Source organism: Staurois parvus, unplaced genomic scaffold (genome assembly GCF_062004578.1).
Source record: "Staurois parvus isolate SC_StPar_1 unplaced genomic scaffold, SC_StPar_1.0 ptg000152l, whole genome shotgun sequence".
NCBI classification, from domain to species: Eukaryota; Metazoa; Chordata; class Amphibia; order Anura; family Ranidae; genus Staurois; species Staurois parvus.
This window is the reverse complement of record NW_028317948.1, coordinates 21,453-37,249: the sequence shown is the minus strand read 5'-3', so window position 1 is coordinate 37,249 and position 15,797 is coordinate 21,453. Positions and strand designations below refer to the sequence as shown.

Sequence of the window (15,797 nt, the reverse complement as noted above, 5' to 3'; positions counted from 1 at the left end):
ATGCAATATGGTACATAAATGAAATTTACATCCTTTTTTTTTTCCACAAATTGAGCTTTCTTTCGGTGGTATTTGATCGCCTGTGCGGTTTTTATTTTTTGCGCTATAAAAAAAAGGCTGACAATTTTGAGGAAAAAAAACAATATTTTGGACTTTTTGCTATAAAACATGTCCAGTAAAAAAAAATTAAAAAATCAAATTTAGTCATAAATTTCTGCCAAAATGCATTCTGCGACATGTCTTTGCTAGAAAAAAAAAAAACAATACGTGTAAATGAATTGGTTTACATGAAAGTTATAGCGTTTACAAATGGCGGGAAAGATACTGGGATTTTTTGGGGTTTTTTTATACTAATAATGGCGGCGATCAGCGACTTATGGCGGTGATCAGTGACTTATGGAGGCGATCAGCGACTTATGGTGGGACTACAGCGGACATTCTGACATTGGGGGGTACTGACTTGGGGTCACTGACATCCCCAGTGACAACAATACAGTGATCAGTGCAAAAAAAAAACACTGACACTGTACTAATGGCACTGGGGAGGAAGGGGTTAAGTTTATTTTTCAGGGAAAGGTTAACTGTGTGAGGGGAGTGTTTTACTAGGGGGCGGGGGTGTGTACTGCACGGGACACCGCTGATCGGGACAGATAAACTCTTCTGTCCCGATCAGCTTGTCCTGGAGCTGTCAGGGAACTGACAGAAAGCACAGCTACTGCAGCTCTCTGTCAGCGATTGCCGCCGATCGCTGGGACATAGCCGGTAACGACTGGCTGTGACCCGGCGACTGACATCCGCGGCTGTGATCGGCGGGACAGGTAGGGCGGCGGAGCGCCTCGCGCGCGCCCCCTACCTGTTTACAAATCACACGTTTTAAAACAGGATTTTGCCCAGCCGTGCCGCCCTGCCACCGTATTTATACAGTGGCTGGGCGGCATGTAGTTAAAGCAAAAATCGACTGATTATTTTTAGGTCAGATATTCAAACGAAAAATCGTTTGAAAATGGACTCATGTATGGCCGGCATTAGTCACAGATTCTTATTGGGAGCTGGTAGAATGGACTTCTGATCATGTAACCACTGTGAGATCTAATTACAACGCTCACGTGATCGGGAAGGTGCTCCACCTCCTTTCATTAAAGCCTAACAACATTGTCGTATTCAATACTCTGATCTATTCTGGGACCTTCACACCCTGAAATTTAGAACTCAGATTGCTATTGATTTTTATATTATAAACTACTGCCCCTACTCCTCCATGAACACGAAGGGATGACTAAAGTTTTACGGAACTATGAGTTGGGTCCAATGACGTGCATGGCACCTTGTGGTCACTTTTATTTATATCTGACAGTTTTACGGAGCTCTGGGAGTACAACTATCCTTACTTTCCCAGGGCTCGGACAGGAGAGATGCTGCTCTCTTATACAGAAGCAGCTCTGCTCGCCTCCCCCTCTGCTGTTCATTCACAGAAGGTTTTGTATTTTGTGAATGTGTTCACATAATACAAAACACTCTGTAATTGGACAGGAGAATGGGAGGGGGCGGGCAAAAGGCTGCGTGACTCTGCAGCTGCAGAAGAAAAAACTACTTAGCCAGGGACTAAATCTGTGTCCCAATTTACTCCCTCATGACAATCTACTTGTCCTGATGCAAAAAAAAAAAAACAAAACAAAACCATATTTAAATCTGAGGTGCTTTTAGAAATGGCTGGGGCTTTTAGAAACAAAAAGGGGCTTTATGGCGACCTAAACGTTTAATTTTTTTTAAATTGCGCAGTTTATCTCCTCTGTTCCTCCCTGCCTGTCTCCCGGGGACTAGCAGGGAGGGGAGAGACGGTGCAGTGTAATGAGCACTGATTGGCTGCTCGTCAGGAAAGGGGAGTGTCGGGCTTATCCTTTATCCCTTTCGCCGCTAGAGCTGTTTTTGCGGTTTTTTTGCACACATTTAAAAAATCATTTTAGGCCTGAAGATTACACAAAACCCCCAAACATTATATATTTTCTGAAATCAGAGACCCTAGAGAATAAGATAGCAGTAGTTACAATTTTTTATGTCGCATGATATTACCACAAAATACACAAAATTAATTTTAAGGCACAAAAAAAGCAATAAATTACCCTATTTTTTGGTAAAATATAAAAGTTGAGGTTCCACCGAGTAAATAGATATCCAACATGTCAAACCTTAAATTTGCGTGCGCTCGTGAAATGGCAACAAACTTCAGTACCCTATATTTTTTATAGGCGACCCTTTTAAAGACCCTTATAGGTCATCAGTTTAGCGTTATGGAGGAGGTCTGGTGCTCGAATTATTGCTCTAATTCTGGTGTGCGAGGAGATATGTAACATGTGAATCGCAATTGTCGTTTTCATGCGTAGGCGCCCTGGCGTGTGCTTTTAATTTTGTACGTGCATATATGTGGGGGTGCTCAATTTTTTTTTTTGAGGGCTTGTTATGTGATTGGGTGCAAACTGATTTTTTTTACTATTAAAAAAATTTTTTTTCTACTTAACATTTTTTTTTCCCATCATATAGGGGGCAAAAAGTCCCGTGTGATGATTTTTTTGGTGACAGAGCCAGTCCTGGGCCTGTAGATGGGCAATCGGAGCCAGGGACACTTAACGAGCATGGGGGAGGTACACACCGAATGCTTCCACCTGACAGATGAGCCCTGCTGCTTGCCCCCAGCAGAGCTAAAGGTTGAAGGAAAGTTACCTGCCCGACGCCCGTAACTACATGTCCCAGGCATCGGGCGAATTCAAATACAAATTCAACATCCTTGAGCTAAGAAAAGAAGGTTCAGCTTCAGAGTGCTGGAAGTATAGCGATAGCCATGTTCTCGGGACTGTAAAAACCTAAATTGTAAGTTAAAGAGATAAGTCCACAAGGTGGCATGCACCTCATTGGGCTTAACCCCTAGTAATCTAGCACACTGTACAAAGTGACTGGACTCCCAGAGTTCAGCTTTAATATAATGGAAATGTTTTGATTGAGTACCTTGGCAAAGTTGGTCATTTCTGATGTTTCTAGTTGGATCTTTCTCTTCTTCCTTGTCTGTTTTTCTTCATCACCGTGTGGCCTTTTATATTTCTTAACAATTTCCTGCTTCATTTTAGGCTACAGACCTGTAAAAAGAATAATGATTATCAAATGTAATGGAATTGTAATGGCTGGAAAAGTATACAAATTAGTTAAAAAATATATCCAAAGCCTTGCCACCGTGACAAAAGGGAAAAATCTAAAAATTTGCTGAGACCAGGAAAAGAAGAGAAGGTAAATTATCCAAAAGAAGGGAATTTCCTTAATTTTGTAAAGGGAAGGAAGTAAAGGGTAATCTCCTCAACAGGATACAGATGGCAAAAAATAAACTCAATGTAGTTTTACCGTTCCTAAGTTTTTCAAGTGGGGTGCCGCAAACAGTCCTCAGGGATGCCGCAGACACATCCCAGTCTGAATGCTGCTGTGTTAACTCCTGTGCACTGCAACTCTGCGAGGAGAGAGGGAGCACAGCCTGCACGGCTCTCTTCTCCTCCCTGCAGCTACATGTACTATTGCCGGTAAAGCAGAAGGCTGTGCGGACTGCCCGCCTGGGTCCTACCAACCAATGATGTCATCAGTTAAGAACATGGCAGGAGGCACTATAGCTTTCTGCTTTGCCGGCAATAGTATACATAGCTGCAGGTAGGAGGAGAGAGGCATGTGGGGGCTGTGTTCCCTCTTTCCTCACAGAGTTGCAGTACAGGGTAGTTAACACAGTAGCGCTCAGACCAGGATGTGTCCGCAGCACCCCTGAGGGCTCTTTGCGGCACCTTCCCCAGGGGATCTGGAGGGGTGTTGTGCTAAGAGGGGGGATTTGAGGGGATAGGGCACAGCTCAAATTTGTGTTAATCGAGGAGGCTGGATTTGAGGGGATTGGAGCAGGATTTGTGATAGGTGTGGGGATGTGTGAACAGGGGGGTTTGTGTTAGGAGGGGGGATTTGGGAGGGAGTTGTGCTAGGAGGAGGAGGAATTTGGAGGGGGGTTGTGCTTGGAGGGATTTGTGTTAGGAGGGTGAATTCAGGGGATTGTGCTAGGAGTGGGGATTTCAGAGCAGGGGGGTTTGTGCTAGGAGGAGGAATTGAGGAGGGGGGTAGTTGTGCTGGGAGGGGAGTTGGTGGGGGATTAGTGCTCCCAATTGGGACGTACTAATCTGCATATTGGGATGATTGGATTATTGGCTGCAATTCTCAACACTCTCATTAGGTGTCAGTATATATTTACACACCTAGATGGTAATGACTCTGAATATATATATATATATATATATACAGTTGTGTCCAAAATTATTCAACCCCCAATGCTGTAAAGGGGTTTAGGGACTATAGTGTACATTTGGAATTGTATTCAGAATCAAATCCTACAAGGACGTTGTAACTACCCAAATGCAACTAAAATGACATCAATTGTTTATGTAATACAGTAGTAAATGGTTCTTATGTGGTTTCTTCATTGCCACAATTATTCAACCCCTTAAAGACTACCACTCTGAAGAACAGAGGTTCATACAGGTGCTTTCCATCAGGTATTGAAAACACCTGTGGATGTCACCGAGCAGCAATCAAGCATAATAAGCACCAATTAGGCAGCTTTAAAATGACTGTGATACTCAGCTCCTTCTAGACATTTACTGGTGTGGTTACAAACATGGTGAAGGCAAGAGAATGGTCCAGGAAGACAAGAGAAGAGGTGATTTCTCTTCACAGGAAGGGCAATGGCTATAAGAAGATTGCAAAGATGTTAAACATACCAAGAGACACCTTAGGAAGCATCATTCGCAAATTCAAGGCAAAGGGCACTGTTGAAACGCTACCTGGTCGTGGCAGAAAGAAGATGCTGACTTCGACTGCTGTGCGCTACCTGAAGCGTAGAGTGGAGAGAAGTCCCCGTGTGACTGCTGAGGAACTGAGAAAAGATTTGTCAGATGTGGGTACAGAAGTTTCAGCCCAGACAATAAGACGCACACTGCGTAATGAAGGCCTCCGTGCCAGAACTCCCAGGCGTACCCCCTTGCTGTCTCCAAAGAATAAGAAGAGTCGACTGCAGTATGCCAAAAGCCATGTGGACAAACCACAAAAGTTGTGGGATAGTGTTCTGTGGACTGATGAAACAAAATTAGAACTGTTTGGGCCCATGGATCAACGCTATGTTTGGAGGAGGAAGAACAAGGCCTATGATGAAAAGAACACCTTGCCTACTGTGAAGCATGGTGGAGGGTCAATCATGCTTTGGGGCTGTTTTGCTTCTGCAGGTACAGGGAAGCTTCAGCGTGTGCAAGGTACCATGAATTCTCTTCAGTACCAGGAGATATTGGATGGAAACGTGATGCAGTCCGTCACACACCTGAGGCTTGGGAGACGTTGGACCTTTCAACAGGACAATGATCCCAAGCATACCTCCAAGTCCACTAGAGCATGGTTGCAGAGGAAAGGCTGGAACATTTTGGAGTGGCCATCGCAGTCACCAGACTTAAATCCGATTGAGAACCTCTGGTGGGACTTAAAGAAAGCAGTTGCAGTGCGCAAGCCTAAGAATGTGACTGAACTGGAGGCCTTTGCCCATGAAGAATGGGCGAAGATACCCGTAGATCGCTGCAAGACACTTGTGTCAAGCTATGCTTCACGTTTAAAAGCTGTTATAACTGTAAAAGGATGCTGTACTAAGTACTAAGATTGAATGTCACTTGGGGGTTGAATAAAACTGATAATGCTGTGAGCACAGAAAAGACATTTGTGGTTATTTCATTATAACTGTTATGTTATATTTGTCTGACCTACAAGTGCCTCTTTAATGTAAATGTAAGCAAGATGACTGAATGATCAAAAGCAATGTCAAACTGGCCAAAACACTCAATTTCAGTGGGGGTTGAATAATTTTGGACACAACTGTATATATATATATATATATATATATATAAAATATACACTAAAATATGTTTTTATTTTCTGCACTGCTTGATACTATGTTGCAAGAAGTAGTGGCTAATGTTTAATTCTTCACTTGCTGATATATATGAAACTGTACAATGGAATCATAGTAAATTATACAAACATAATGGAAACATTACTCAACACATTTCTAGGAACAGATTTACTGATGTTATACAGTACATGTATGTGTACAGCACTACATTTTGAACTGTTTTATTAGGAACCTGGAAAAAGAGGTTTCAAAAATGAACACAAAGGAAAACAATGTGGTTATTATTGATCTGCATGGGGAATATTGATGAAATATAATCCTTACACATCCAACGTAATACATTTCACCTTTTTAGATAAGAAATTTCTTTTGTATATGGGGATTATGGTGGAATTATCATGGTTACACTTAATAACGAATATAATTAACCTATTTCAGGTAAGCAAATGTATATAATTATTTTTCCACATGGGGATTATGGGTGGAATATTGTGGATACAAATGGCAAGGACCATATTTGACCTGTTTCTGCAAGGAATATAAGAATAGTTATTTTTCTACATGAGAATTATGGCTGGAATATCATAGTTAAACATGCCTAGGAACACACTGGACCTTTTTCTGATAAGAACATGAGAATAGTTATTGTTCCATATGTAGATTATGGGTGGAATATTGTGAATACACATGCCAAGGACCTAATTTGACCTATTTCTGAGAAGAATATGAGCATAGTTATTTTTATACATGGGAATTATGGCTGGAATATCATGGTTAAACATGCCTCGGAACACATTGGATAAGTTTCTGATAATAATATGAGAATAGTTATTTTTGTACATGGAGATTATGGGTGGAATATCATGGTTAAACATGGCAAGGACCATATTTGACCTGTTTCTGATAAGAATATTAAAATAGTTATTTTTCTCCATGGGAATTATGGGTGGAATATCATGGTTAAAAAAAGTAAAATTTTGGTCTCATCTAACCAGAGCACCTTCTAAAGGTAATTGGTTCCCCATGAAGAAAAATATTTATATGCATATTCTTATCAGAAATAGATAGAATATCATGATTTCTATAGAATAATAATTATATCTATAATAATCATGTGTAAAAACAAATATGCCCATATTCCTATAATAAACAGGTCAAATACTTTATGTAAAATGTGTAATGATGATATCCCCAAAATCCCCTTGAAGAAAAATAATTATACTCATATTCTTATCAGACACAGGTTGAGTATTGTCCTTTGCATGTGTAACCTTGATATTGCACCCATAATCCCCATGTAAAAAAAATTATACCCATAATCTTTTCAGAAATAGGATACTTATGTCCCCTGTTAAATGTAAGCATGAGATTTCCCCCATATATAAAAGTAATTTTATCCATATTTTTATCAGAAACAGGTCAAGTGTATTTTTTGTAATGTGTAATTATGATATTCCCCCATAAACCTCTTGTAGAAAAATAATGTTACCCATATTCTTATCAGAAACAGTTTAAATTTGTTCCTTGGAATATGTAATCATTATATTCAATGAATAATCCCCTTGCAGAAAAATAATTATAAGCATATTCCTATCAGAAATAGTTTTAATATACAGTATGTTTCCTGTTAAGTGTAACCATGATATTCCATCCATAATTCCCACGAAGAACAATAATAATGCAATATTCCTAACCGAAACAGGTCAAATGCATTACATAGGATGTGTATCCATAACATTCCACCAATAATCCATCTGTAGAAAAATAAGGATACCCATGTTCTTATCAGAAATAGGTCAAAAGTGTTCCTAGGCATGCTTAGCCATAAATTTCCACCCATAATCCCCAGTAAAAAAAAGTAATTAAAGCCAAAATATTTTCGGAAGTACGTTAAATATTTTGTCAGGTGTAACCATGATATTCCCCCATAATAATCATATAGAAAACAATCATACCCAAATTCTTATCAGAAATAGATTAAATATGTTCCTTGGACTGTATAACCATGATATCCCACCCATAATCCCCATGTAGATAAATCATTATATGCATATTTTTATCAGAAATAGGTAAAGATGTTCCTTGTTAGGTGTAACCATGATATTCCATCAATAATCCGCATGGAGTTCAATAATTATACCCATATTCAGAAAACAGGTCATATACATTGTGTAGGATATGTAATGAAGATATTCCCCACATTATCCCCTTGTAAAAAAATAACTATACCCATATTCTTATCAGAAAAAAGTCAAATATGGTCCTTGGCATGTGTAACCACAATAATCCACCGATAATCCCCATGTAGAAAAATAACTATTCTCATCAGAAAAAATCCAATGGGTTCCTAGGCATGTTTAACCATGATATTCCACCCATAATCCCCAGGTACAAAAATAAACTAAACTCATAATCTTTTCCGAAATAGGTCAAATATGGTCTTTGGCATGTGTTTCCACAATAATACACCCATAATCGCCATGCAGAAAAATAACTATACCGATATTCTTATCAGAATGAAGTCAAATGTGTTCCTACACATTTAACCATGATATTCCACCCATAATCCCCATGTAGAAAAATAACTATATCCATATTCTTATCGAAAACAGGTCAGATATGGTGTTTGGCATGTGTATCCACAATAATCCACCCATAATCCACATGCAGAAAACCAATAATTCTCATATTCTTATCAGAAAAAGGTCAAATGTTTTCCAAGGCATGTTAGAACACAATAATCCACCCATAATCCTTATGTAGAAAAATAAATACTCATATTCTTATTGGAAATAAGTCAAATGTGTTCCTAGCCATGTTTAACCATGATATTCTACCCATAATCCCCGTGTAGAAAAATAATTATACTTATATTCTTATCAGAAACAGGTCAAGTGCATTACTTGGGATGTGTAACAATGATATTCCATCCATAATCCCCATGTGGAAAAATAATTATACCCATGTTCTTCCCAGAAACAGGTTAAATATGTTCCATGGAATGTGTAACCATGATATTCCACCCATAATCCCCATGTAGAAAAATAATTATATGGATATTCTTATCAGAACTAGGTAATATGTTCCTTGTTACGTGTAACCATGACATTCTATCCATAATCCCCATGTAGAAAAATAATTATTCACATATTCCTATCAGAAAATTTTCAAATATGTTACATAGGATGTGGAATGATGATATTCCCCCATAATAAATAACTATACCCATGTTTTTATCAATAAAAGGTCAAATATGGTATTTGGCATCTATAGCCACAAAAATCCACCCATAATCCCCATGTAGAAAAATAACTATTCTCATATTCCTATTAGAAACAAGTCAAATGTGTTCCTAGGCATGTTTAACCATGATATTACACCCATAATCCCCATGTAAAAAAATAAATATACCCACATTATCAGCAAAAAGTCAAATGCATTACATCAGGTGTGTAACAATTATATTCCATCCATAATCCCCATAAAGAAAAAAAAATATACCCATGTTCTTCTCAGAAACAGATGAAATATGTTCCTTGTTAGGTATAACCATGACATGCCAGCCATAATCCCCAGGTAGAGGATACCTCCATAATCAAAAACAGGTCACATACATTATGTAGGATGTGTAATTATGACATAACCCCCCCCATAATCCTTAAATAAAAAAAACACTATTCTCATATTATCAGAAACAGGTCAAATGTGTTCCTAGGAATGTGTAAATGATATTCCACCCATAATCCCCATGTAGAAAAATAACTATATCCATATCAGAAAAAGGTTGAATATGGTTCTTGGCATGTGTATCCACAATATTTCATCCATAATCCACATACAGAAAAATAACTATTCTCATATTCTTAACAGAAACAGGACAAATATTGTCCTTTATCCACAATAATCCACTCATGATCCCTATGTACAAAAATAACTATTCTCATACTCGTATCAGAAACAGGACAAATGCGTTCCTAGGCATGTTTAACCATGATATTGAACCCATAATCCCCATGAAGAAAAATAATTATACCCAAATTCTTCTCAGAAAGAGGTTAAAAATGTTCCTTGGAATGTGTAAACATGATATTCCCCATGTAAAAAATAACTATATGCATATTCTTATCAGAAATAGGTTAAATATGTTCCTTATTAAAGTGTTACTAAACCCACAACCGTAAAATCAGTCTGTATATGCAGTAAAGCATGCTTTTTATACTTACTCTGGAACCTAAAGAGTTAATCTTCTACATTGTGTAAAAATGCTGTTTGATCCTAACTTCTATGATCGTTCCCTTGTTCCAGTGTCCCCCTCTTATCTCCTGATAAGACATATTGTGTGGAGACACTCTGCACATGCTCAGTTTGGTTTGTATTGCTAGAGAGGTTTTTTTTTTTTGCTTGGGAGAGTGCATGTGATCAGCACAAGGCCAATCGCCACTGTACAGACAGAGGTCAGGGGTTCTGCATCCTTCTAGAGCAGAAAGAGAACTCCTCCTACAAGCTTTTACAAGTGCTCTGCTGAACACTGATAGAAGCCACAAGACTGATCTAACTGCTGATGAAAAAATGTATTTAGCAGTTTATATTTACTAAAATTGCATTTCCATGTAGTGGGTACTGTGGGGGACCAGAAAGAGTGAATGCAGGGCCCTGTGTTTAGTAACACTTTAAGTGTAGTCATGATATTAAACCCATAATCCCAATGTGAAAACATAATTATACCAATATTCTTTCCAGAAACAGGTCAAATATGGTCCTTTACATGCATATCCACAATAATCTACCCATAACCCCAAGTAGAAAAATAACTATTTGCAAATTCTTATCAGAAACATGTCCTATGTGTTCCTAGGCATGTTTAACCATGAAAGTCCATTCATAATCCCTATGTAGAAAAAAAAATATTCTCATATTCTTATTAGAAAAAAGTCAAATGTGTTTCTAGGCATGTTTAACCACAATAATCCACCCATACTCCCCATATAGAAAAATAACTATACTCATAATCTTATCAGAAACAGGTCAAAAATGGTCTTTGGCATTTGTATCCACAATATTCCCCCCATAATCCTTGTGTAGAAAAATAGCTATTCTCATATTCAAAATAATGCCAAATATGTTCCTAGGCATGTTAAATCACACTAATCCACCCATAATCTTCATGTAGAAAAATACCTTTACCTATATTCTTATCAGAAACAGGTCAAATGCATTACGTGGGATGTGTAACGATGATATTCCATCCATAAATCGCTATGAAGAAAAATAATTATACCAATGTTCTTCTTAGAAACAGATTAAATATGTTCCTTGGAATGTGTAACCATGATACTCCACCCATAATCCTCATGTAGAAAAATAATTATACTCATATTCCTATCAAAAAAAGGTCAAGTATGGTCCTTGCAATGTGTATCCACAATATTTCACCCATAATCCCCATGTAGAAAAATAATTATTCTCATATTCTTATCAGAAACCACTCAAATATGGTCCTTTACATGTGTATCTACAATAATCCACCTATAACCCCATGTAGAAAAATAACTATTCACATATTCTTATCAGAAACAGGTAAAATACGGTTCCTGGAATGTGCATCAACAATATTTGACCGATAATCCCCACATAAGAAAATAACTAATCTCATATTCTTATCAGAAACACATCAAATGTGTTCCTAGGCATATTTAACCATGAAATTCCACCCATAATCCCCATGTAAAAAAATAACTATACAAGATGATTCTTATCAGAACCCCTTAAGTGACATCTTGCTTACTACTTTGCATGTGATCACTGATTGGCCAATCAGCGATCACATGACCGGGACCTCGTACAGAGGTCCCGTCCGACGATCGGTGTTTCACTGTGTCCGGAGGACACAGCGGGCACCGGATCGCGGTGCTGCGCGCTCCCAGGGAGCGTGCACAAGCAGGGTGCGGGGAGGCCGTTCATAAACGGCCACCCGACCCTGCAGTGCCACCGTCCGGCCGTTTATATGCAACGGCCGGTCGGGAAGTGGTTAAAGTTCATGTGCATGTAAAGGCAGGCTTCCCAATACTTTGGGAGAGAGAGAAAATATACTGACCCCTAATGAGCATGTTGAGCATTGCAGCCAATAATCCAATCATCCCAATATGCAGTTTAGTACATTATTATTATACAGTATTTATAAAGCGCCAACAGTTCGCTCAGCGCTGTACATTACAATGGGAGACAGAACATGCGACAGTACGATAACAATACAATGCGATACATAAGGGGTTCGAGTTTACAATCTACATCCCTCCCAGTTTGACAACCATGTGCATGCACAGCCCTGAACACAGACTGTGGACATCTCCAGACATGCCCCCACATTGGGGTCACATTGGGAGCAGCCATTGTATGCCTGCAGCCTCTGCACCCCAACTGACATGAATGGAACTGCCTGCATGAAGGGGGAAGGGACACATTTAGGATTTGTCATTGCAATTGGATTTTTCTGGATAATGTGTATCATTTCCTATCTGGTTGGACACGAAGCCTGTTTCCTATGGCCATCCCATAACATTGGGGATCCTCTCTGTGTTCCTGATAGTCTTCCCCCTCATTCTCTGATAACCCAGGTCACTGTGATCACACAGGGAGGGGTGATAGGATTGTATATCCCATCGATCATAGATGAGGCACTCACGAGATCAGGAACTGACACAAGGAAGAAGACTCCGCAAAGCATGTGCACGTGTTCTGGACAACATCCATTCCAGCCGCGATCGATTGCACAGCCTGTCAGAGCCCCTTCACACACACACCGTATGCCGCACTACTCCAAGCCACTCCCTAATTGTCGCACAGAGTTGACAAAGCGGAAGTGATATAGCAGCGGGGGATTTGAATTACTAGAGCCTCGGGTCGGCGGTCTGCGTCCGGAGGGGGTGAGTATGAGGAGCTCTTCCACTGACATTGGGGCTTCTCTGCTGTAACTCAGGCTCAGCCATTCCATGGAGCGGAGGACTGGGCTCAGGACGCTTCGTTAGTGTGACAGCATGGAGGGAGTCAGCATTGTTATTAAAGGGGATGTGTCTGTATGTTTGGATAGGCGGTGGAAGGGTTAAAATCCCTGACAGATTGAGGTTTATTTTTTTTTTTTGCATTGGTATCAAAGGCAGGCATTTCCTCTGAGTTTTTGAAGCCCCATAAACATCTGTCAAAATGATGTGCATTGCAGTGGATGGTGTTGTTCACATGGTTGTGTTGCAAAGCATTGCGCCAACCAGCGTGTAGTTAGGCTGTGTTTACTGCTCCCCAAACACTTGCATTGATGTAAACTTGTATTTATTACAGGTACTTGTATAGCAATGGGGGCAGCACAGTGGCTAAATGGTTAGCACTTCCGCCTGGCAGTACTTGGGTCGTTGGTTCAAATCCCAACCATGGCACCACCTGCCTGGAGTTTGTATGTTCTCCCTGTGCCTGCATGGGTTTCCTCCGGGTACTCCGGTTTCCTCCCACACTCTAAAGACATGCTGGTAGGTTAATTGGATCCTGTCTAAATTGGCCCTAGTATGTGTATGTATGAATGTGAGTTAGGGACCTTAGATTGTACGCCCCTTGAGGGTTAGGGACTGATGTGAATGTACAATATATATGTAAAGCGCTGCGTAAATTGACGGATCTATATAAGTCAATTTACTCAACGCTATGTATATACCAGGGTACATTTGATTTAACACCTTCTCACCCGGCCTATAGCAGACTGGCGGCAGGGCGGGACACTCCTCATTGTGACTGGGCGTCCTATGACATCCTGTCAAAACGAGCTGCTCACGGGGCAGCACAGCGGCACGATCTGTCACCAGCTGTGTCCACGTGGCACAGCCGATGACATATCACTACACTGGCCTGTTGCCAGTGTCATGTGACCGCTGTAACCAATCACAGCAGATCACATGTCAATTGTATACAATGGATGGCTTCCTTTCATGCCATCCATTGTATACAATTATGGTGTTAGCTGTGACTGGTCAAGGCAGTCACATGATACAGACAGGGCCAATCACAGCCTATCTGTACCATGTGATCAGCTTTGCCCAATCACAGCTAATCACATGAAATACGTCGGTATTAGCAATCATAATGTGTTAAAAAAAAAAAATCCTGATCACTTGCACAGAGTAGCTCAATGTTACTATGATAACATTGTATTGCTTTGGTCACAGTGTGCTGAAAAATAAAATAGAAGAAAAAATGTAATAGGAAAAAAAATAGAAACATTTGAAAACAAAATACAAATTGAATTATTATTTTCACGAAAGCAATGTAGGAGAATACATTTTGACCTAAATTTATGAAGAAATGTTATTTATTTGCAAAATTTTATAACCAAAACAAAGAAAAGTACGTTTTTTTTTTATTTCAAAAGTTTCAGATGTTTTTTGTTTTATTTCGCAAAAAAATAAAAACCACTCTGGTGATTAAATACCACCAAAAGAAAGCTCTATTTGTGTGAAAAAAATAATTTCATATGGACACAGTGTTGCATGACTGCGCAATTGTCATTTAAAGTGCGACAGCACTGAAAGCTGAAAATTGGCCTGGGCAGGAAGGGGGTAAAAGTGCCCTGTATTCGCGTGGTTAAATCACTAGTGAAAAGGTTTGATTTAAATCATAATTTTTAAAGAGCAACTGTCATCTCTGTCCCACAGTGGCTCCTCCTCTGATCGGCTGTTGACTCATTGACAGTCCCATTCACTTTAATGGGACGGCTGGTGATGCGGCAGTGACACAACAAAGTGCGGGACGTGGCGGCAGCAGGTGAGTGGATGCCCGCTAACAGGTGCTGCCATGATGGATTCAAAATCACAGGTGCTCTTTAAATGTAAGGAATCTGACTCATTCTTGCTGGTAGTTACAATCTTTAATATTTGCAAACCAAATGAAGGTTTCCTTTTTAGAATAATAAGCTGTCAGGTTAGTCAAACAGTGATATCACAACCGATTTTATGTTAATCACACATAGCTGGAGAACTACGCAAATTCTTTTAATTCATGTTTTTTCTCATGGTTACTGTGAAATTGTGTGAATGCATCAATGCAGTGCATGTTTTCTCAGCTTGGATTCATTGAATGAGTTTACCAAAAATGTAAATATTGCAGAATATACAGCCTCATGCTACATAACGAAGCTCCATTTCATGCTGAATAAACTAAATTATTAATGTATTCTAAATAGAAAACTATCTTTAGATAGATTTTTACTCCTAAAGCATTTTATTAAAATAAATTTGATTAAATCAAAAAAATTAGAGAGAGCGCGTTTAGGATGTGTTATAGGCCTCATTTAGAGTTGCTTTGCTGTCTGAAGCAGGGTCCGCATTCAGATCACTGTTTATGTGGGAGGGGTTGTATCACCTCCTCACCACTGGTTTTTAACTCCCTAATTACTGCAGTTGCAGAGCAGCCCCATTCACTTAAATGGATCACATTTGGCAGGCTGTATCACCCACCAACCATGACTGGGTATAATTCCTGCCACAGCATGTGTACATTCTCAGGCCGCTGCCTCAGCAGCAACAGGGGGAACAGTTGAGGGGGCAGTAAAAACACTGCTCAATTGCAGGGTTTTACCATCTCTTAATGGCAAGTGTAAAAAGAAAGCATTACTAGCCAAGATGATAGTACAAAAATCTATACAATAAAAAACCAACAGAGAGGAGGCATCTGGAAAGCTTGTATAACACAAAGCAAATGTGTTAAAAGCACATCATAAGCGCAGCTTATCGCAATGGGTGCGTTATTGGGTGTTCAAATTTCAAACTGCGTCAACTGAGGCGGTAGAGAATCGTTC

The 15,797-nt window shown here is 39.6% G+C and overlaps 1 protein-coding gene across 2 annotated transcripts in view; it reads right to left on the bottom strand.

Annotated features, from left to right (window-relative positions):
* Positions 1–12,783, bottom strand: part of REXO5 (RNA exonuclease 5) — a 108,684-nt gene extending 95,901 nt beyond the window's left edge. For both annotated transcript variants that reach the window (XM_089674779.1, XM_089674780.1), the window contains exons 1-2: positions 12,645–12,783; positions 3,001–3,128 (exon numbers count right to left, since the gene is read on the bottom strand). In XM_089674779.1, the coding sequence (XP_089530905.1) occupies positions 3,001–3,114 (114 nt within the window). In that variant the 5' untranslated portion in view covers positions 3,115–3,128; positions 12,645–12,783. The remainder of the gene's footprint in view (positions 1–3,000; positions 3,129–12,644) is intronic.
* Between the last annotated feature and the right edge of the window lie 3,014 nt (positions 12,784–15,797).